Source organism: Pecten maximus, chromosome 10 (genome assembly GCF_902652985.1).
Source record: "Pecten maximus chromosome 10, xPecMax1.1, whole genome shotgun sequence".
In the NCBI taxonomy this organism is placed as follows: Eukaryota; Metazoa; Mollusca; class Bivalvia; order Pectinida; family Pectinidae; genus Pecten; species Pecten maximus.
Window position 1 is genome coordinate 43,974,492 of NC_047024.1, and position 23,502 is coordinate 43,997,993.

Sequence of the window (23,502 nt, forward strand, 5' to 3'; positions counted from 1 at the left end):
TACATCAGACCAGACAGTAGTTTTACCTACATGTGCCACACAATGTTACCTCAGACCAGACAGTAGTTTTACCTACATGTGCCACACAATGTTACCTCAGACCAGTCAGTAGTTTTACCTACATGTGCCACACAATGTTACCTCAGACCAGACAGTAGTTTTACCTACATGTGCCACACAATGTTACATCAGACCAGACAGTAGTTTTACCTACATGTGCCACACAATGTTACATCAGACCAGACAGTAGTTTTACCTACATGTGTCACACAATGTTACCTCAGACCAGTCAGTAGTTTTACCTACATGTGCCACACAATGTTACATCAGACCAGACAGTAGTTTTACCTACATGTGCCACACAATGTTACCTCAGACCAGTCGGTAGTTTTACCTACATGTACCACACAATGTTACCTCAGACCAGACAGTAGTTTTACCTACATGTACCACACAATGTTACCTCAGACCAGACAGTAGTTTTACCTACATGTGCCACACAATGTTACCTCAGACCAGACAGTAGTTTTACCTACATGTGCCACACAATGTTACCTCAGACCAGACAGTAGTTTTACCTACATGTGCCACACAATGTTACCTCAGACCAGACAGTAGTTTTACCTACATGTGTCACACAATGTTACCTCAGACCAGACAGTAGTTTTACCTACATGTGCCACACAATGTTACCTCAGACCAGTCGGTAGTTTTACCTACATGTGCCACACAATGTAACCTCAGACCAGACAGTAGTTTTACCTACATGTGCCACACAATGTTATCTCAGACCAGACAGTAGTTTTACCTACATGTGCCACACAATGTTACCTCAGACCAGACAGTAGTTTTACCTACATGTGTCAAACAATGTTACCTCAGACCAGTCGGTAGTTTTACCTACATGTGCCACACAATGTTACCTCAGACCAGTCGGTAGTTTTACCTACATGTGCCACACAATGTTACCTCAGACCAGACAGTAGTTTTACCTACATGTGCCACACAATGTTACCTCAGACCAGACAGTAGTTTTACCTACATGTGCCACACAATGTTACCTCAGACCAGACAGTAGTTTTACCTACATGTGCCACACAATGTTACCTCAGACCAGTCCGTAGTTTTACCTACATGTGCCACACAATGTTACCTCAGACCAGACAGTAGTTTTACCTACATGTACCACACAATGTTACCTCAGACCAGACAGTAGTTTTACCTACATGTACCACACAATGTTACCTCAGACCAGACAGTAGTTTTACCTACATGTGCCACACAATGTTACATCAGACCAGTCGGTAGTTTTACCTACATGTGCCACACAATGTTACCTCAGACCAGACAGTAGTTTTACCTACATGTACCACACAATGTTACCTCAGACCAGACAGTAGTTTTACCTACATGTGCCACACAATGTTACCTCAGACCAGACAGTAGTTTTACCTACATGTGCCACACAATGTTACCTCAGACCAGACAGTAGTTTTACCTACATGTGCCACACAATGTTACCTCAGACCAGACAGTAGTTTTACCTACATGTGCCACACAATGTTACATCAGACCAGACAGTAGTTTTACCTACATGTACCACACAATGTTACCTCAGACCAGTCAGTAGTTTTACCTACATGTGCCACACAATGTTACCTCAGACCAGACAGTAGTTTTACCTACATGTGCCACACAATGTTACCTCAGACCAGTCAGTAGTTTTACCTACATGTGCCACACAATGTTACCTCAGACCAGACAGTAGTTTTACCTACATGTGCCACACAATGTTACCTCAGACCAGACAGTAGTTTTACCTACATGTGCCACACAATGTTACCTCAGACCAGACAGTAGTTTTACCTACATGTGCCACACAATGTTACCTCAGACCAGTCAGTAGTTTTACCTACATGTGCCACACAATGTTACCTCAGACCAGACAGTAGTTTTACCTACATGTGTCACACAATGTTATATCAGACCAGTCGGTAGTTTTACCTACATGTGCCACACAATGTTACCTCAGACCAGTCAGTAGTTTTACCTACATGTGCCACACAATGTTACCTCAGACCAGACAGTAGTTTTACCTACATGTGTCACACAATGTTACCTCAGACCAGACGGTAGTTTTACCTACATGTGCCACACAATGTTACCTCAGACCAGTCAGTAGTTTTACCTACATGTGCCACACAATGTTACCTCAGACCAGTCAGTAGTTTTACCTACATGTGCCACACAATGTTACCTCAGACCAGACAGTAGTTTTACCTACATGTGCCACACAATGTTACCTCAGACCAGACAGTAGTTTTACCTACATGTGCCACACAATGTTACCTCAGACCAGACAGTAGTTTTACCTACATGTGCCACACAATGTTACCTCAGACCAGTCAGTAGTTTTACCTACATGTGCCACACAATGTTACCTCAGACCAGTCAGTAGTTTTACCTACATGTGCCACACAATGTTACCTCAGACCAGACAGTAGTTTTACCTACATGTGCCACACAATGTTACCTCAGACCAGACAGTAGTTTTACCTACATGTGCCACACAATGTTACCTCAGACCAGACAGTAGTTTTACCTACATGTACCACACAATGTTACCTCAGACCAGTCAGTAGTTTTACCTACATGTGCCACACAATGTTACCTCAGACCAGACAGTAGTTTTACCTACATGTGCCACACAATGTTACCTCAGACCAGACAGTAGTTTTACCTACATGTGCCACACAATGTTACCTCAGACCAGTCGGTAGTTTTACCTACATGTGCCACACAATGTTACCTCAGACCAGACAGTAGTTTTACCTACATGTGCCACACAATGTTACCTCAGACCAGACAGTAGTTTTACCTACATGTGCCACACAATGTTACATCAGACCAGACGGTAGTTTTACCTACATGTGCCACACAATGTTACCTCAGACCAGACAGTAGTTTTACCTACATGTGCCACACAATGTTACCTCAGACCAGTCGGTAGTTTTACCTACATGTGCCACACAATGTTACCTCAGACCAGACAGTAGTTTTACCTACATGTACCACACAATGTTACCTCAGACCAGACAGTAGTTTTACCTACATGTGCCACACAATGTTACATCAGACCAGACGGTAGTTTTACCTACATGTGCCACACAATGTTACCTCAGACCAGTCGGTAGTTTTACCTACATGTGCCACACAATGTTACCTCAGACCAGACAGTAGTTTTACCTACATGTGTCACACAATGTTACCTCAGACCAGACAGTAGTTTTACCTACATGTGTCACACAATGTTACCTCAGACCAGACAGTAGTTTTACCTACATGTGCCACACAATGTTACCTCAGACCAGACAGTAGTTTTACCTACATGTGTCACACAATGTTACCTCAGACCAGACAGTAGTTTTACCTACATGTGCCACACAATGTTACCTCAGACCAGACAGTAGTTTTACCTACATGTGCCACACAATGTTATCTCAGACCAGTCGGTAGTTTTACCTACATGTGCCACACAATGTTACCTCAGACCAGACAGTAGTTTTACCTACATGTGCCACACAATGTTACATCAGACCAGACGGTAGTTTTACCTACATGTGCCACACAATGTTACCTCAGACCAGACAGTAGTTTTACCTACATGTGCCACACAATGTTACATCAGACCAGTCAGTAGTTTTACCTACATGTGCCACACAATGTTACCTCAGACCAGACAGTAGTTTTACCTACATGTGCCACACAATATGTTACCTCAGACCAGACAGTAGTTTTACCTACATGTGCCACACAATGTTACCTCAGACCAGACAGTAGTTTTACCTACATGTGTCACACAATGTTACCTCAGACCAGACAGTAGTTTTACCTACATGTGTCACACAATGTTACCTCAGACCAGTCGGTAGTTTTACCTACATGTGCCACACAATGTTACCTCAGACCAGTCAGTAGTTTTACCTACATGTGTCACACAATGTTACCTCAGACCAGACAGTAGTTTTACCTACATGTGTCACACAATGTTACCTCAGACCAGTCGGTAGTTTTACCTACATGTACCACACAATGTTACATCAGACCAGACAGTAGTTTTACCTACATGTGTCACACAATGTTACCTCAGACCAGACAGTAGTTTTACCTACATGTGCCACACAATGTTACCTCAGACCAGTCAGTAGTTTTACCTACATGTGTCACACAATGTTACCTCAGACCAGTCAGTAGTTTTACCTACATGTGTCACACAATGTTATCTCAGACCAGACAGTAGTTTTACCTACATGTGCCACACAATGTTACATCAGACCAGACAGTAGTTTTACCTACATGTGCCACACAATGTTACCTCAGACCAGTCGGTAGTTTTACCTACATGTGCCACACAATGTTACCTCAGACCAGTCGGTAGTTTTACCTACATGTGCCACACAATGTTACCTCAGACCAGACAGTAGTTTTACCTACATGTGCCACACAATGTTACCTCAGACCAGACAGTAGTTTTACCTACATGTGTCACACAATGTTATCTCAGACCAGACAGTAGTTTTACCTACATGTGCCACACAATGTTACCTCAGACCAGTCGGTAGTTTTACCTACATGTGCCACACAATGTTACCTCAGACCAGTCGGTAGTTTTACCTACATGTGCCACACAATGTTACCTCAGACCAGACAGTAGTTTTACCTACATGTGCCACACAATGTTACCTCAGACCAGTCCGTAGTTTTACCTACATGTGCCACACAATGTTACATCAGACCAGACAGTAGTTTTACCTACATGTGCCACACAATGTTACCTCAGACCAGACAGTAGTTTTACCTACATGTGCCACACAATGTTACATCAGACCAGTCGGTAGTTTTACCTACATGTGCCACACAATGTTACCTCAGACCAGACAGTAGTTTTACCTACATGTGCCACACAATGTTACCTCAGACCAGTCGGTAGTTTTACCTACATGTGCCACACAATGTTACCTCAGACCAGTCAGTAGTTTTACCTACATGTACCACACAATGTTACCTCAGACCAGACAGTAGTTTTACCTACATGTGCCACACAATGTTACATCAGACCAGACAGTAGTTTTACCTACATGTACCACACAATGTTACCTCAGACCAGACAGTAGTTTTACCTACATGTGTCACACAATGTAACCTCAGACCAGACAGTAGTTTTACCTACATGTGCCACACAATGTTACCTCAGACCAGTCAGTAGTTTTACCTACATGTGCCACACAATGTTACCTCAGACCAGACAGTAGTTTTACCTACATGTGCCACATATCTGTCATTTTACTGATGTTTTATTTTTATCTCATAGAAGACCGATCTTTTCTCTCTTGTCCCAGTCCATTGATTGTAACAACTAACGGTTAACTGTAGTGGAGATTGAGAATCTGAAGTGTGTGTTGGGATGAGAATGAAGTGTGTGTTGGGATGAGAATGAAATGTGTGTTGGGATGATGATGAAGTGTGTGTTGGGATGAGAATGAAGTGTGTGTTGGGATGAGAATGAAATGTGTGTTGGGATGAGAATGAAGTGTGTGTTGGGATGATGATGAAGTGTGTGTTGGGATGAGAATGAAGTGTGTGTTGGGATGATGATGAAGTGTGTGTTGGGATGATAATGAAATGTGTGTTGGGATGAAAATGAAATGTGTGTTGGGATGAGAATGAAGTGTGTGTTGGGATGAGAATGAAATGTGTGTTGGGATGAGAATGAAATGTATGTTGGGATGATGATGAAGTGTGTGTTGGGATGAGAATGAAATGTATGTTGGGATGAGAATGAAGTGTGTGTTGGGATGAGAATGAAGTGTGTGTTGGGATGAGAATGAAGTGTGTGTTGGGATGAGAATGAAATGTGTGTTGGGATGAGAATGAAGTGTGTGTTGGGATGAGAATGAAGTGTGTGTTGGGATGAGAATGAAGTGTGTGTTGGGATGATGATGAAATGTGTGTTGGGATGAGAATGAAATGTGTGTTGGGATGAGAATGAAGTGTGTGTTGGGATGAGAATGAAATGTGTGTTGGGATGATGATGAAGTGTGTGTTGGGATGAAAATGAAGTGTGTGTTGGGATGAGAATGAAGTGTGTGTTGGGATGATGATGAAGTGTGTGTTGGGATGATGATGAAGTGTGTGTTGGTATGAGAATGAAATGTGTGTTGGGATGAGAATGAAGTGTGTATTGGGATGATGATGAAATGTGTGTTGGGATGATGATGAAGTGTGTGTTGGGATGATGATGAAGTGTGTGTTGGGATGAGAATGAAATGTGTGTTGGGATGAGAATGAAGTGTGTATTGGGATGATGATGAAGTGTGTGTTGGGATGATGATGAAGTGTGTGTTGGGATGATGATGAAGTGTGTGTTGGGATGATAATGTATAAGTATATTCCTGGTCTGGCTAGGACAGCACATGTACTTTGAAAGAAATTAAACTAACCCCCAGCTAAATAAAATCTTGGACATTGGACAATTAATCAAGTTCAATAATTTAAAATCGAAGTATAGGCTCAAATCATAATAGAAACCATGTGAAATGTGAGGTTGACCAATGGAGGAAGGCGCAACAGAGAAGGAAAATGGAGGAAGGCGCAACAGAGAAGGAAAATGGAGGAGGGCAACAGAGAAGGAAAATGGAGGAAGGTGCAACAGAGAAGGAAAATGGAGGAAGGTGCAACAGAGAAGGAAAATGGAGGAGGGCAACAGAGAAGGAAAATGGAGGAAGGCGCAACAGAGAAGGAAAATGGAGGAGGGCAACAGAGAAGGAAAATGGAGGAAGGTGCAACAGAGAAGGAAAATGGAGGAAGGAGCAACAGAGAAGGAAAATGGAGGAAGGTGCAACAGAGAAGGAAAATGAGCCGGTAACAGAAGTAAGTGTATTATTTCAGGTGATGATTGGAGTAAACAAAGTCTTTTACATTGGACAATTAATTAGTCCAAACTTAAAGTTCAACATTGATGCCACTGCTCTATAACAATAACAAGCATACTGAGTATTGATAAAGCAATACATGTCCCCCTTCCAGCCCCCACCAGCTATTATACTGTAATGATTTATAAAGAAACGCCTGCACCCCCGGCCCCCCAAAACCCAAAATCCCCTTGAAGGTAGATATATATTGTTGAAGACCAAATGCTTCCATAAAACTGAGCAGGTAGACAGGTAGATGTAGATTATTACTTACTTATGTCCATGGAGAACGGCCAGATGTAGCGGAGTATAGCCATTACTGTCCACACAATTTACGTTGGTCGAAGATTTCACCGGCCAACTGGAATAACAACAAAATCTTACTTCAACAAATATCCTTGCACTAACATATAGATTTGATAGAAGCTACAGATTGATGTATATATTTTTGTTATGAAATTACTTAATACATTTTGGGGTTTTGGGGGTTTTTTTTAAACAAAAGGCCCAAAATGGTTGCACTGCTATTTACTCACCTGGACATTTTAATGGTAAAATGTTCTCAGATAGTACAATAGTGTATAATTTTTCATGTCCAGCATTTTCATACAGTTATAAAACAAACATGCCCATGGTTTGAACCAATCAGACTTTTATTCCTCAGGTAAGGGAAATACCCAGGAACAACCTACAACCTGGCCCACGTACTCCTCAACCTACAACCTGACCCACGTACTCCTCAACCTACAACCTGGCCCACGTACTCCTCAACCTACAACCTGGCCCACGTACTCCTCAACCTACAACCTGGCCCACGTACTCCTCAACCTACAACCTGGCCCACGTACTCCTCAACCTACAACCTGGCCCACGTACTCCTCAACCTACAACCTGGCCCACGTACTCCTCAACCTACAACCTGGCCCACGTACTCCTCAACCTACAACCTGGCCCACGTACTCCTCAACCTACAACCTGGCCCACGTACTCCTCAACATACAACCTGGCCCACGTACTCCTCAACATACAACCTGGCCCACGTACTCCTCAACCTACAACCTGGCCCACGTACTCCTCAACCTACAACCTGGCCCACGTACTCCTCAACCTACAACCTGGCCCACGTACTCCTCAACATACAACCTGGCCCACGTACTCCTCAACATACAACCTGGCCCACGTACTCCTCAACATACAACCTGGCCCACGTACTCCTCAACATACAACCTGGCCCACGTACTCCTCAACATACAACCTGGCCCACGTACTCCTCAACATACAACCTGGCCCACGTACTCCTCAACATACAACCTGGCCCACGTACTCCTCAACATACAACCTGGCCCACGTACTCCTCAACCTACAACCTGGCCCACGTACTCCTCAACATACAACCTGGCCCACGTACTCCTCAACCTACAACCTGGCCCACGTACTCCTCAACCTACAACCTGGCCCACGTACTCCTCAACATACAAACGCCCACTCTGTTGAGAACAACACAGTACGAATGAGAACAACAGATTACGAATGAGAACAACAGTTTACGAATGAGAACAGATTATGAATGAGAACAACAGTTTACGAATGAGAACAACAGATTACGAATGAGAACAACAGATTACGAATGAGAACAGATTATGAATGAGAACAACAGTTTACGAATGAGAACAACAGATTACGAATGAGAACAACAGATTATGAATGAGAACAGATTATGAATGAGAACAACAGTTTACGAATGAGAACAACAGATTACGAATGAGAACAACAGATTACGAATGAGAACAGATTATGAATGAGAACAACAGTTTACGAATGAGAACAACAGATTACGAATGAGAACAACAGATTACGATTGAAAACAACAGATTATGAATGAGAACAACAAATTACAAATAAGAACACAGTACGAATAAGAACACAGTACGAATGAGAACAACAGAGTGTGAATGAGAACAACAGATTACAATTGAGAACAACAGATTACGAATGAGAACACAGTACGAATGAGAACAACAGATTATGAATGAGAACACAGTACGAATGAGAACAACAGATTACAATGAGAACAACAGATTACGAATGAGAACAACAGAGTACAAATGAGAAGCAGCATAAGGAATGAGAACGGAGGTTAATGGCTACAGAGACCACTAACCATCACCAGACATCTTAATATCTATGTATTGTCAACTTGTAATTATAACACAAAGAAAACATTTAACCTAAAAAATAGATCTTCAATTCTAACATGTTAGTACATATAAACTATTCTTTATGAAAAAACTCTGATGATCTTTTCAACATACTCAAACTAACCAGACATTCAGACAACGACACAAAGCATGAAACAAGCTATGATCTATATCAGGCATTAAAACAACCAGCACCTTTGCTTAAACACTGGTCAGCTTGAAAAACTAACATTTTACCTTAACTGAGTGGTATCAAGTTACCAGAAATGCTTCTTCAAATATGAGTTGATGAACATTTGTTTTGTAAATCCATGGCAGCCAAGGCCCTATCGGTCCCCATAGTTTTAGGCACAAACAAGAGGCCAATAGGCCTTATCGGTCACATGAGTTTTAGGCCCAAACAAGAGACAAAAAGGCCTTATCGGTCACATGAGTTTTAGGCCCAAACAAGAGACAAAAAGGCCTTATCGGTCACATGAGTTTTAGGCACAAACAAGAGACCAATAGGCCTTAATTATCAGTCACTTGAGTTTTAGGCACAAACAAGAGGCCAATAGGCCTTAATTACCAGTCACTTGAGTTTTAGACATGCCTTGATGTCGTTTAAAGTTTCTATTTTTTTGTATTAAAATTGTTCTAGTATACACTACAATACTGTACATAAATATGATCAAGCAGGCACGTTTAAGGTTTCTAACAATATCAATAAAGAAAGTGCAGATGCTGCAGATCTTCATTCCACCATAGTCATCACAATATTATTACAGCGCTGCACACAATACCACAATTCAGCCATGACATTTTACAAATTAAGTGGTTATAAATTTCCCAATTAAATTGAAAATCCACATGAGCGTAATTGTTGTTATAGTTAGACTAGACAGGACCAGGATTATATCTGTCTCTAATGATCAAGGCTACACCAGGGTTTAAAAAAAAACAAAGACAGTGCTGTCAAGGAGAGGTCTTACTGTCTGAGATTAGCTGGTATACACACCGCCATAGATATCCCTACTCATGGCTTTTGGTGCAAGATCATGTTAATGGTCAAACATCAAAAGTTAGTCAAACATCAAAAGTTGGTCAAACATCAAGAGTTGGTCAAACATCAAAAGTTGGTCAAACATCAAAAGTTGGTCAAACATCAAAAGTTAATCAAACATCAAAAGTTGGTCGAAAATCAAAAGTTGGTCAAACATCAAAAGTTGGACAAACAATGTTCACTGTTACAGGTTATATCAAATAAACTTCAGATACATAGTAACTATATTGTGTGCTGTGTGTCAGTGTCTCTTGGTTCAGGGTCAAGGTCAAATTCAAACATGATTTAACACCATATTTTACTAACATGTTACCTTAATTAAACATTGCAAAGCAGTCTTTAATTAGCTGTTAAACAGGAACAAGTTGACGATAAAATAGAACATTAATTAGTCAGCATGGCCTCGTCATGTGACTATATATATATATCCCATAATCATCATACATATTGTTGAGGCTGACATTTAATATTTTCACTTTAAAAGAAATGAAAAGGAACCAAAATTTACATTACACACACTATAATGTGACTCTACCTTTATATCAGCTGGGCTAACACAAATGTAAATACTGGTGTAATACTCAATTGATTAGATTTGAATTTTTTTAAACATTAAATACTTCTCCCACTAACAAGCCTTGCCAGAGATCCACTTATTCCTTGACCTTTGGACTTTGACATTTGACCAAGAAGCCTTGATCTTTCGTCAGTTGACTTCTCATATCACTCCAACCAATTTTGCTTCATAATGTCATAACCGTATTCATCTGTGAAAAGATACAAAATTTGACCTTGACTTTTGACCCAGTGTCTTTGACCTATTTAACTTGGTGACCTTGAACATTGCTTCATGATGTCATCAAAAAATTATTGTAAGTGAAAAGATATATATTTGACCTGATAACCAAGACTTTGATCTAGATTGACTTAAATGGTATGAAATGTCAACTAACAATCTTGACCAAATTTCATCTAAATCTGTCAATAAATACTTAAAGTTATAACCAGGAACAAAAATCATGGAGGGACGAACGGACAGCCTGGATGAACATGCAGACAGACAGAGTGGTTACTATAGGGAAATTGTATCTCCAATACGGGCCTTAATAATACTACAATCAGACAATACCTGATCTGATACATCAAGTGACACAGACTGACATCAGTCCACATCTAACTGTAACTTCATACTATCTAACTGACAAAGAAACTCTATTTTCTATCTCAGAAGAATCACTTGAAATGTCAGGATACAGACAGATGAAGGAATTTAATGACCCAACAGAAAGATGTTGTCACACATTTTCTCATGATAGATCAGATACATCCGTTTTATAACTTTTAATCTAAAATTTAGGAGAAAGTAGTAGCCTCCATTGAAAGTTTCATTAGGAGAGGTTTGTGTGACACCGACAAACTAGTATAAAATCAATCCTTGTGCTATTGTCATATCCTCTTTACAGCCATACACAAAATTCACCTGGGAGTGAAGCAGGCACAAAAACCATTACCTTAAACTCTCACAGCCCTAGAGATAACTGATTCTAAAACAAACATTCAAGGTTATGATTCAATGACAACCATTTCCCTAATAAATCTAAAGAGTAGAGACTTAGAGATCTAGAGACTTGATGTCATAGGGTATATCTACAAGGAAAGTTCTCAAATCATGATAATAACTTTGGTTTATTTGGTTTATTTGGTTTAACGTCCTATTAACAGCCAGGGTCATTTAAGGACGTGCCAGGTTTTAGAGGTGGAGGAAAGCCGGAGTACCCAGAGAAAAACCACCGGCCTACGGTCAGTACCTGGCAACTGCCCCATGTAGGTTTCGAACTCGCAACCCAGAGGTGGAGGGCTAGTGATAAAGTGTCGGGGACACCTCAACCTCTCGGCCGACGCAGCCCTTTGATGATACATGTAATAACAAACCAATGTTAAACAAAAACCACTCAGATGGCCCACTGTGCTGTGTCACACACGTCCCTCTATATCAACACAGTCAGATGATGAAATGATGCTCAAAAGTGTGATTTACCTAAATATATATATATATAAACTTATTGTAAAGTTTATATATAATTAGCCTCTCCCCGTTGGAAAACAGGAAACCCAGGGAGCCATGAATATACAATTTTGATAAAGCATCTTAAAACCTTTTTTATCCATTAAGACTATCTAAGTATACCATATATGGGTCTTGGGAGAAGAAGAGTTTTGAAATCTCAGTCAATTGACCATTTTAGGCCTCAAAAGCTACTTACATCAAAGGGAATGAAATCCATCAAAACTCCTTGTGATTTCTTGTAAGGTCTATTCTGAAGAAACTAATTATAGTCAAATGTTATTCTAACTTTATTATTGATCTTAATCAGTTCAGGGTATCAGTTTTCTAATTCCCCTATATATCAATTTAGACTGGTCTGATTCAATAGACGGAAGGATCTATTTTCTAGTAAACATGGAAACTCAGTGATTAGGTCAGGTTGCCATATCACAATCTTCTCTTACAAGGAGTGTGGATTCTGATCTTATAAGTAAATTAATTTCCTGAAGAACCTAAAAGAGAATCAACATATATAATCCATGGAAAAACATTCTTCTTTCCTCTGATAGCTTATAAACTTTTTTATGGAATTATGAGTACTTCTAAACCATAAGGACTTAGTGCATGTCTGTGTGTTTCTGTAAAAGTACAGAATTAATTCCGATGTGAAACCGAAGAAATGTTGAAACTGACATTGATCTGGCAGTGAGAATGTCGGGACGTGACAAGAGGCGAACGGTAGCCCCTCCTAGTGGCAGCTATGTGCTAATTCTCTAATCAATACCTTCGGCCTCAGAGATTCCTCAATACCTAAAACCTCATTCAGACTAACAAGTCTTACATATCTGTTTACTAGAGTCCCTCCCCAATAGAATTATAACCATATTATATCGGCCTCGACATACCTCTCAGGTTCCTGAACTCATCTCAATTAACATCCAGTTATCAGCCTCGACATACCTCTCCGGTTCCTCAACTCCTCTCAATTAACATCCAGTTATCAGCCTCGACCTACCTCTCCGACCTACCTCTCCGACCTACCTCTCCGGTTCCTCAACTCCTCTCAATTAACACCCAGTTAACATAAATAGCTGATGGTAACTATTGTTATTAAGATTACCTTTCTTGCACTTTCTACCATTAAGGTACAATTATTTTGTTTATGAATTTAACTACAAACATCGACAATTAATCTCGTATATCAGTGCTGACATCCATCTAAAAATGACCACATGTTTCTTCCTTTTATTCCCTGTTGTTGGTTTTAATCTTTCACCACAGTTAAAGGTTGGGTGACTATAATCTTTCATTTAAATAAAGCATGTTATCTTTTTGCCCCCGGTAACCTTGAATGCTGGTCAAGGTCATTCATTTCAATAAACCTGGTAACCCTTCACCTCCACATGCTACAGGTCAAATATCAGGTCTCTGGGCCTCTTGGTTATGGAAAAGATGTTGTTAAATGGTTAAAGCAAATTTGATCCTATGACCTTGAATGTTTGCGAAATTTGTGGAGGGAAGCCGGAGTGCCCGGAGAAAAACCACCGACCTAAGTTCAGTACCAGGTAACTGCCCCATCTTAGTTTCGAACTCGCAACCTTGAATATGGGGTCAAGGTCAATTACTTTTGCAAATATCATCTAAACTTTGTCAGGCCACATCCAAGGAAACTATCAGCCAACTATCAAGACTTAAGGTCTCTTGGTTAATGCGAAGAAGTCAGTTAAAGGTTTTAACATATTTGATCCCTGTGACCTTAAATATGGGTAAAGATCATTTCTTTTTGCAAACTTTGTTTGCCTTATTCAAAGAACCTATCACTCAAATATCAGGACTGAGCATCTTGTTTAGTGAGAAGTTGTTGTTTAAAAGTTTTAAGAGAAGGAATTTGACCCCTGGCACCTTTATTATGATATGGGTCAAGGTCATTTCTTATCGCAAGCTTTGTCGGTCCTCACTTAGATTTAATTACCTACCATGACCCTGGGGCTCTAGGATAGTGAGCAGAAGTTCTTTAACAAATAGACACTGAATGCACAACAGACGATGGATGGACAGATGCTGCATCATAGTTATAACTTGGTCCATTGGGCCAGATCAGCTAACAATGAACCTCTGTCAAAATTCTAGATAGCCACTTGCCTGCTATTTTGTTTTTTTCCAATCAGACTCAAAATCATACAGTCACTACAAGGAATCAACCAGCTGACAACCTACAAATCTAGCTTGATAAATATAGTTTCATTAGAACGACTGAATACTAAAGAAATAGAGGTAAGAACGATTGTTCAGTCAAAAAAGTTTTATTATTATGTCCAGTATAGAGATAATAATTTCTTCACGAAACGACTTATAACTTATGTCTACTAAGTATGTGGAATATTGACATCTAAGATCTTACATCATATCATACATGGCCATGGCCTAAAGTAAACATTTTAACTAATAATGTACACGATACAGGAAGTTGACTCATCAAAGTAAATAACTTCTTTCACGTATGGTACTTGGTTTTTCCCTTACATTGTTGGTTTTTATCACTTATAATAGAAAACAAGGTCCAGAGGGCCTGTATCGCTCGCCTGGATGGATTTGACAAAATGTCAAAATAATGTTCATGTTCAAATCATTAATATCTTTACTTGTTCAATTCAAACAATGCTATAAATGGTTATGGGGTGGGGATCCCAATTGCCTCAAAGATATAACCCAGAAATGAAGACCAGACTCCTTAGGGGTATGAAAAGACCCCAGGGATTTGCCCCTCCATTTGTAGCTTTTTGAATCCACATCACCAAAATATGCTACCAGTAATATATGAGTGGTGTCAATCACTTTGTTCCAGATTAGTAGTAGTTTATAGCAATATAGCCAAATTTCTCCCTTTTGACCCGCCCCTCAACCCCCTGGGGACGGGGGTGAGCCCCACTACTAAGCTTAACTAGGTCCTTCAGACAAGTGAGTACAAATCTATACAAGAGGCCCAGAGGGTGTGAATTGGTCACATTAATGTTCCTTAGGAATAATGGCAAAATCACCATATCCATAGTCCTGCTGACTGTAATATGTTAGTGATGTTTCATAATATGGTTATTAATTCTAACAAATTATGATTCATTGTCGAAGTCAGTTAATGGTAATCGCATCTGTTGCTCTTTTCTTAGAATCAAACATACCAATGTTATACCCATTACATGTAGAGATGAAAGCATGTTGTTGATCCCGTGTAGTATACATAGGAAACGTGGCCGCAGACATGTATTTCAATTTTCACAATGGTGACCTTGGAAATAGGCCAAGGTCATATGTATACCGAATCTTTGTAGGACTACCTCCTGGCAAAACATTGGCATGGGTCTTCTAGAACTTGAAAATATCATTGAAGTTTTTTTTTACAATTTGATCCATGTGACTGAAAACAAGTGGTAGGCAATGATTATGAGGAAACTATACAGCACTACATAGCAGGTACATAGGTACGCTGGGTCTTTAAGAACATTAAAAGAAGATTTATAAAGGATTATGTTTTACAATTTTTACTAAGTGAAACAGAATCAATGTCATTTATATGAGGAAATTTCATAGCAATCCAATGTTAAAGATGAGTAGCTTTGATCTTTTGATAAAATTGACAATTAGATTTGCAAATGAATTTTCAACTTTTTGGCCCCTGTGACCTTGAAAATAGGTCAGGCTAGGTAATTTATATGAGGAAGCTTTATACCACATAGTCATATAGGAACCTGCTGGCAAATATCTCTTCAAGCCAAACAATGATATGGATGGTTATTGAGTCGAGATCTCAATGGTTTAAAAAAAAACAAGAGGTATAATGGACATGTATCACTCACCTGTTTCTAGAGCAACTATGAAGTTGATCTAGGTCATTTACGCAGATACTAAGGTGATTACCAATTTAATCAAATATCCGAGTATGGTAAGTTCATTCATGTAAATTGATTTTTGTAGTCTTTCATTCACGCATACTAGTGGCCCAATATCTGGTCTCAGAGTATCTATGCTATCGAATTTGACCCCTAGGCCTGTGACCTTAAATGTAGGTCCGTTCATTTAACAAACTTGATAGCCATTCAATTCATGGTATAAACCTTATATCAACTCCCTAAGCCTCTGGACTATTGAGAAATAGTCATTTTAAAGAATTTGGCCTATGACCTGTGTGACCTTGAATGGTGGGTCAAGGAAACTCGGTAGCCCTTCACCCCAGTATGCTACAGACCCAATATTAACTCCCTATGCCCCAATAGCTTTCAGAAAGGCACAACATGTCATGATATTCTGATTCCAGTTTGATAGCAGAAACAACCAAAGGTTTGACCACTGTGTTGGTACAGTAGACCATTAAATACAAACAAAGGTTTGACCACTATGTTGGTACATCAGACCATTAAATACAACCAAAGGTTTGACCACCATGTTGGTATAGCTGACCATTAAATACAACCAAAGGTTTGACCACTATGTTGGTATAGCTGACCATTAAATACAACCAAAGGTTTGACCACTATGTTGGTACATCAGACCATTAAATACAACCAAAGGTTTGACCACTATGTTGGTACATCAGACCATTAAATACAACCAAAGGTTTGACCACTATGTTGGTACATCAGACCATTAAATACAACCAAAGGTTTGACCACTATGTTGGTACAGCTGACCATTAAATACAACCAAAGGTTTGACCACTATGTTGGTACATCAGACCATTAAATACAACCACAGGTTTGACCACCATGTTGGTACATCAGACCATTAAATACAACCAAAGGTTTGACCACTATGTTGGTACATCAGACCATTAAATACAACCAAAGGTTTGACCACTATGTTGGTACATCAGACCATTAAATACAAACAAAGGTTTGACCACTATGTTGGTACATCAGACCATTAAATACAACCAAAGGTTTGACCACTATGTTGGTATAGCTGACCATTAATACAACCAAAGGTTTGACCACTATGTTGGTATAGCTGACCATTAAATACAACCAAAGGTTTGACCACTATTTGGTACATCAGACCATTAAATACAACCAAAGGTTTGACCACTATGTTGTACATCAGCACATTAAATACAACCAAAGGTTTGACCACTATGTTGGTACATCAGCACCATTAAATACAACCAAAGGTTTGACCACTATGTTGGTACATCAGACCATTAAATACAAACACAGGTTTGACCACCATGTTGGTACATCAGACCATTAAATACAACCAAAGGTTTGACCACTATGTTGGTACATCAGACCATTAAATACAACCAAAGGTTTGACCACTATGTTGGTACATCAGACCATTAAATACAACCAAAGGTTTGACCACTATGTTGGTACATCAGACCATTAAATACAACCAAAGGTTTGACCACTATGTTGGTACATCAGACCATTAAATACAACCACAGGTTTGACCACCATGTTGGTACAGCAGACCATTAAATACAACCAAAGGTTTGACCACTATGTTGGTACATCAGACCATTAAATACAACCAAAGGTTTGACCACTATGTTGGTACAGCTGACCATTAAATACAACCAAAGGTTTGACCACTATGTTGGTACATCAGACCATTAAATACAACCAAAGGTTTGACCACTATGTTGGTACATCAGACCATTAAATACAACCAAAGGTTTGACCACTATGTTGGTATAGCTGACCATTAAATACAACCAAAGGTTTGACCACTATGTTGGTACATCAGACCATTAAATACAACCAAAGGTTTGACCACTATGTTGGTACATCAGACCATTAAATACAACCAAAGGTTTGACCACTATGTTGGTACATCAGACCATTAAATACAAACAAAGGTTTGACCACTATGTTGGTACATCAGACCATTAAATACAACCAAAGGTTTGACCACCATGTTGGTACAACAGACCATTAAATACAACCAAAGGTTTGACCTCTATATTGGTACAGCATTTGAGATATCTTAAACAACAATTGTAATATTGTTACACTTACGCATCCATATATAAAGACATGAATGACATTGGAAAGCTTTTTCCTATTCATTCCACAGGAAATTCCAATTTCTACAGGTACCCTGTGACTTAGAAAATAACAGAATCTCTTATGTTTAAATAAACGAGGATTCATCTTGAATCTAATCTCATATATAATAACAGTATGTTACTTAATTTCACAAAATGAAGGATATTGGTTAAGCTGCAACAACAACATGCGAAAACTTATTCACTCATTCTAATACTTCCTTCAACATAAGCATGCATGTACTTAGAAAAATATCCTTGATAGCAATAAGATGAACAGGATAACAATAAAAACAATTGATATTATCTATTGTTATACACATTATAAAGGCTCTTTATATGGAAACCTAGGCTATAGCATCATCTTCTATTTAAAATATGGCACTGAAGTCAACAAGTTATTCCCATCATGGCAAAAGTTTTATACTATTTGTTATATATCTATTAAATGAGTAGTCTACTGTACCATTTAAGGAGGACGTGTGATGTTAAAGATGAGGTGTGATAATATGTCTATTGTACCAGTTAGTGAGGTGTGATAATATGTCTATTGTACCAGTTAGGGAGGAGGTGTGATAATTAGTCTACTGTACCAGTTAGTGAGGTGTGATAATTAGTCTACTGTACCAGTTAGTGAGGAGGTGTGATAATTAGTCTACATGTACCAGTTAGTGAGGTGTGATAATTAGTCTACTGTACCAGTTAATGAGGTGTGATAATTAGTCTACTGTACCAGTTAGGGAGGATGTGTGATAATTAGTCTACTGTACCAGTTAGGGAGGATGTGTGATAATTAGTCTACTGTACCAGTTAGGGAGGTGTGATAATTAGTCTATTGTACCAGTTAGTGAGGTGTGATAATTAGTCTACATGTACCAGTTAGTGAGGTGTGATAATTAGTCTACATGTACCAGTTAAGGAGGATGTCTGATAATTAGTCTACTGTACCAGTTAGGGAGGAGGTGTGATAATTAGTCTACTGTACCAGTTAGTGAGGAGGTGTGATAATTAGTCTACTGTACCAGTTAGTGAGGTGTGATAATTAGTCTAATGTACCAGTTAGTGAGGTGTGATAATTAGTCTATATGTACCAGTTAGTGAGTAGGTGTGACAATTAATCTACTGTACCAGTTAGGGAGGAGGTGTGATAATTAGTCTACATGTACCAGTTAGTGAGGTGTGATAATTAGTCTACTGTACCAGTTAGTGAGGTGTGATAATTAGTCTAATGTACCAGTTAATGAGTAGGTGTGACAATTAGTCTACTGTACCAGTTAGGGAGGTGTGATAATTAGTCTAATGTACCAGTCAGTGAGTAGGTGTGACAATTAGTCTACTGTACCAGTTAGTGAGGTGTGACAATTAGTCTACTGTACCAGTTAGTGAGGTGTGATAATAAGTCTATTGTACCAGTTAGGGAGGAGGTGTGATAATTAGTCTATTGTACCAGTTAATGAGGTGTGATAATTAGTCTATTGTACCAGTTAGTGAGGTGTGATAATTAGTCTTTTGTACCAGTTAGTGAGGTGTGACAATTAGTCTACTGTACCAGTTAGGGAGGAGGTGTGATAATTAGTCTATTGTACCAGTTAGTGAGGTGTGATAATTAGTCTACATGTACCAGTTAGTGAGGTGTGATAATTAGTCTACTGTACCAGTTAGTGAGGTGTGACAATTAGTCTACTGTACCAGTTAGGGAAGAGGTGTGATAATTAGTCTACTGTACCAGTTATTGAGGTGTGATAATTAGTCTATTGTACCAGTTAGTGAGGTGTGATAATTAGTCTACTGTACCAGTTAGTGAATAGGTGTAACAATTAGTCTACTGTACCAGTTAGGGAGGAGGTGTGATAATTAGTCTACTGTACCAGTTAGGGAGGTGTGATAATTAGTCTATTGTACCAGTTAGTGAGGTGTGATAATTAGTCTAATGTACCAGTTAGTGAGGTGTGATAATTAGTCTAATGTACCAGTTAATGAGTAGGTGTGACAATTAGTCTACTGTACCAGTTAGGGAGGAGGTGTGGTGATTAGTCTATTGTACCAGTTAGGGAGGTGTGATAATTAGTCTAATGTACCAGTCAGTGAGTAGGTGTGACAATTAGTCTACTGTACCAGTTAGGGAGGTGTGATAATTAGTCTACTGTACCAGTTAGTGAGGAGGTGTGACAATTAGTCTACTGTACCAGTTAGTGAGGTGTGACAATTAGTCTACTGTACCAGTTAGTGAGGTGTGATAATTAGTCTATTGTACCAGTTAGGGAGGAGGTGTGATAATTAGTCTATTGTACCAGTTAAAGAGGTGTGATTATTAGTCTATTGTACCAGTTAGTGAGGTGTGATAATTAGTCTACATGTACCAGTTAGGGAGGATGTGTGATAATTAGTCTACTGTACCAGTTAGGGAGGTGTGATAATCAGTCAAATGTACCAGTTAGTGAGTAGGTGTGACAATTATTCTACTGTAACAGTTAGTGAGGAGGTGTGATAATTAGTCTACTGTACCAGTTAGGGAGGAGGTGTGATAATTAGTCTATTGTACCAGTTAGGGAGGTATGATAATTAGTCTATTGTACCAGTTAGTGAGGTGTGATAATTAGTCTATTGTACCAGTTAGTGAGTAGGTGTGACAATTAGTCTATTGTACCAGTTAGGGAGGTGTGATAATTAGTCTACATGTACCAGTTAGTGAGTAGGTGTGATAATTAGTCTATTGTACCAGTTAGTGAGTAGGTGTGATAATTAGTCTATTGTACCAGTTAGGGAGGTGTGATAATTAGTCTACATGTACCAGTTAGTGAGATGTGATAATTAGTCTACATGTACCAGTTAAGGAGGATGTGTGATAATTAGTCTACTGTACCAGTTAATGAGGTGTGATAATTAGTCTACTGTACCAGTTAGTGAGGTGTGATAATTAGTCTAATGTACCAGTTAGTGAGTAGGTGTGATAATTAGTCTACTGTACCAGTTAGGGAGGTGTGATAATTAGTCTATTGTACCAGTTAGTGAGGTGTGACAATTAGTCTACTGTACCAGTTAGTGAGGTGTGATAATTAGTATATTGTACCAGTTAGGGAGGAGGTGTGATAATTAGTCTATTGTACCAGTTAATGAGGTGTGATAATTAGTCTATTGTACCAGTTAGTGAGGTGTGATAATTAGTCTATTGTACCAGTTAGTGAGGTGTGACAATAAGTCTACTGTACCAGTTAGGGAGGAGGTGTGATAATTAGTCTATTGTACCAGTTAGGGAGGAGGTGTGATAATTAGTCTACATGTACCAGTTAGGGAGGATGTGTGATAATTAGTCTACTGTACCAGTTAGGGAGGTGTGATAATTAGTCAAATGTACCAGTTAGAGAGTAGGTGTGACAATTATTCTACTGTACCAGTTAGGGAGGAGGTGTGATAATTAGTCTTCATGTACCAGTTAATGAGGTGTGATAATTAGTCTACTGTACCAGTTAGTGAGAAGGTGTGACAATTAGTCTACTGTACCAGTTAGGGAGGAGGTGTGATAATTAGTCTACTGTACCAGTTAGGGAGGTGTGATAATTAGTCTACATGTACCAGTTAGTGAGGTGTGATAATTAGTCTACATGTACCAGTTAAGGAGGATGTGTGATAATTAGTCTACTGTACCAGTTAATGAGGTGTGATAATTAATCTATTGTACCAGTTAAGGAGGATTTATGATAATTAGTCTACATGTACCAGTTAGTGAGGTGTGATAATTAGTCTACATGTACCAGTTAAGGAGGATTTATGATAATTAGTCTACATGTACCAGTTAAGGAGGACGTGTGATAATTAGTCTACTGTACCAGTTAATGAGGTTTGATATTTAGTCTATTGTACCAGTTAATGAGGTGTGATAATTAGTCTACTGTACCAGTTAGGGAGGATGTGTGATAATTAGTCTACTGTACCAGTTAGGGAGGATGTGTGATAATTAGTCTACTGTACCAGTTAGGGAGGTGTGATAATTAGTCTACATGTACCAGTTAAGGAGGATGTGTGATAATTAGTCTACTGTACCAGTTAGTGAGTAGGTGTGACAATTAGTCTACTGTACCAGTTAAGGAGGATGTGTGATAATTAGTCTACTGTACCAGGTAAGGAGGTGTGATAATTAGTCTATTGTACCAGTTAATGAGGTGTGATAATTAGTCTATCGTACCAGTTAATGAGGTGTGATGATTAGTCTACATGTACCAGTTAAGGAGGATGTCTGATAATTAGTCTACTGTACCAGTTAGGGAGGTGTTATGTTAGGGAGGCATAGAAGGATTGACCACCAGCGAAAGGTGATTTGAAAAATGCCTTTATTTACAACATTACTTAATGATAATTCTCACAGGCCTACTAAGAAAACAATTAAATAAATCAAACATTAGGAACTTTTCTATGGTCAGGTGGTATAACTTATAACCATTCATAGACATCTGATTATCTGTAACGAACAGAATGATGTATAGTCCTGTAGTACACAGGAAAAATAATTCACTTTAAAAGAAATGCATGTATGTAGTAATCTCTCCGGATTTATTCTCACTAAACATCACTATGCTATTGGTAAATAAGACATAACAAATAATACAAAATTTAACAACTATCAACATCGAACTAAAACACTGTCTTTATAAACTGATTGGATACATCACAGTCTATAAAGGAACATAAATGACATGTGTCAAATGACATGTGTCAATTGACATGTGATGACAATTTACATTATACTGTCAAAACACATATCTGTCAGTGCATCCTCACCTGATTCCAAACGATGCTGTCTGCCTACTGCCTTTTAAATTCTTGCACACCAATTTTTCAACCACATCTACTTTCCCGCTTCTTGCAGCATCTAAGAGTTCTTGTTCTTTGCTACCGATCAGATTCCTTAGTAGCCCTGCCATAATGATCTGTTTGAATTGTGAACATCACAGTAAATATGATGAAGTTACTTCCTCAACATAGCAGCGCCATCTCTATTTTACTAACAAAATGTCTAACAAACAATGTTTTTCACTGGATATTCTATAGCAGTTCTGACCAATCGACGTTCTTATTGAATATTTGTCTCAATCGATGCAATTTGCTGATGCAGTGACACACCTCCAATTTTAACCAATCAAAATACCGATGGTATGTTGAAACGAAATACACATCATGACGTTGACAGTCTGGCTAAAAATAGAATTTTG

The 23,502-nt window shown here is 39.0% G+C and overlaps 1 protein-coding gene across 2 annotated transcripts in view; it reads right to left on the reverse strand.

Moving 5' to 3' along the window:
• LOC117336317 (ankyrin repeat and SAM domain-containing protein 1A-like) overlaps positions 1–23,284 on the reverse strand; it is a 227,448-nt gene extending 204,164 nt beyond the window's left edge. For both annotated transcript variants that reach the window (XM_033896807.1, XM_033896808.1), the window contains exons 1-2: positions 23,072–23,284; positions 7,246–7,332 (exon numbers count right to left, since the gene is read on the reverse strand). In XM_033896807.1, the coding sequence (XP_033752698.1) occupies positions 7,246–7,332; positions 23,072–23,214 (230 nt within the window). In that variant the 5' untranslated portion in view covers positions 23,215–23,284. The remainder of the gene's footprint in view (positions 1–7,245; positions 7,333–23,071) is intronic.
• Positions 23,285–23,502: the final 218 nt, after the last annotated feature.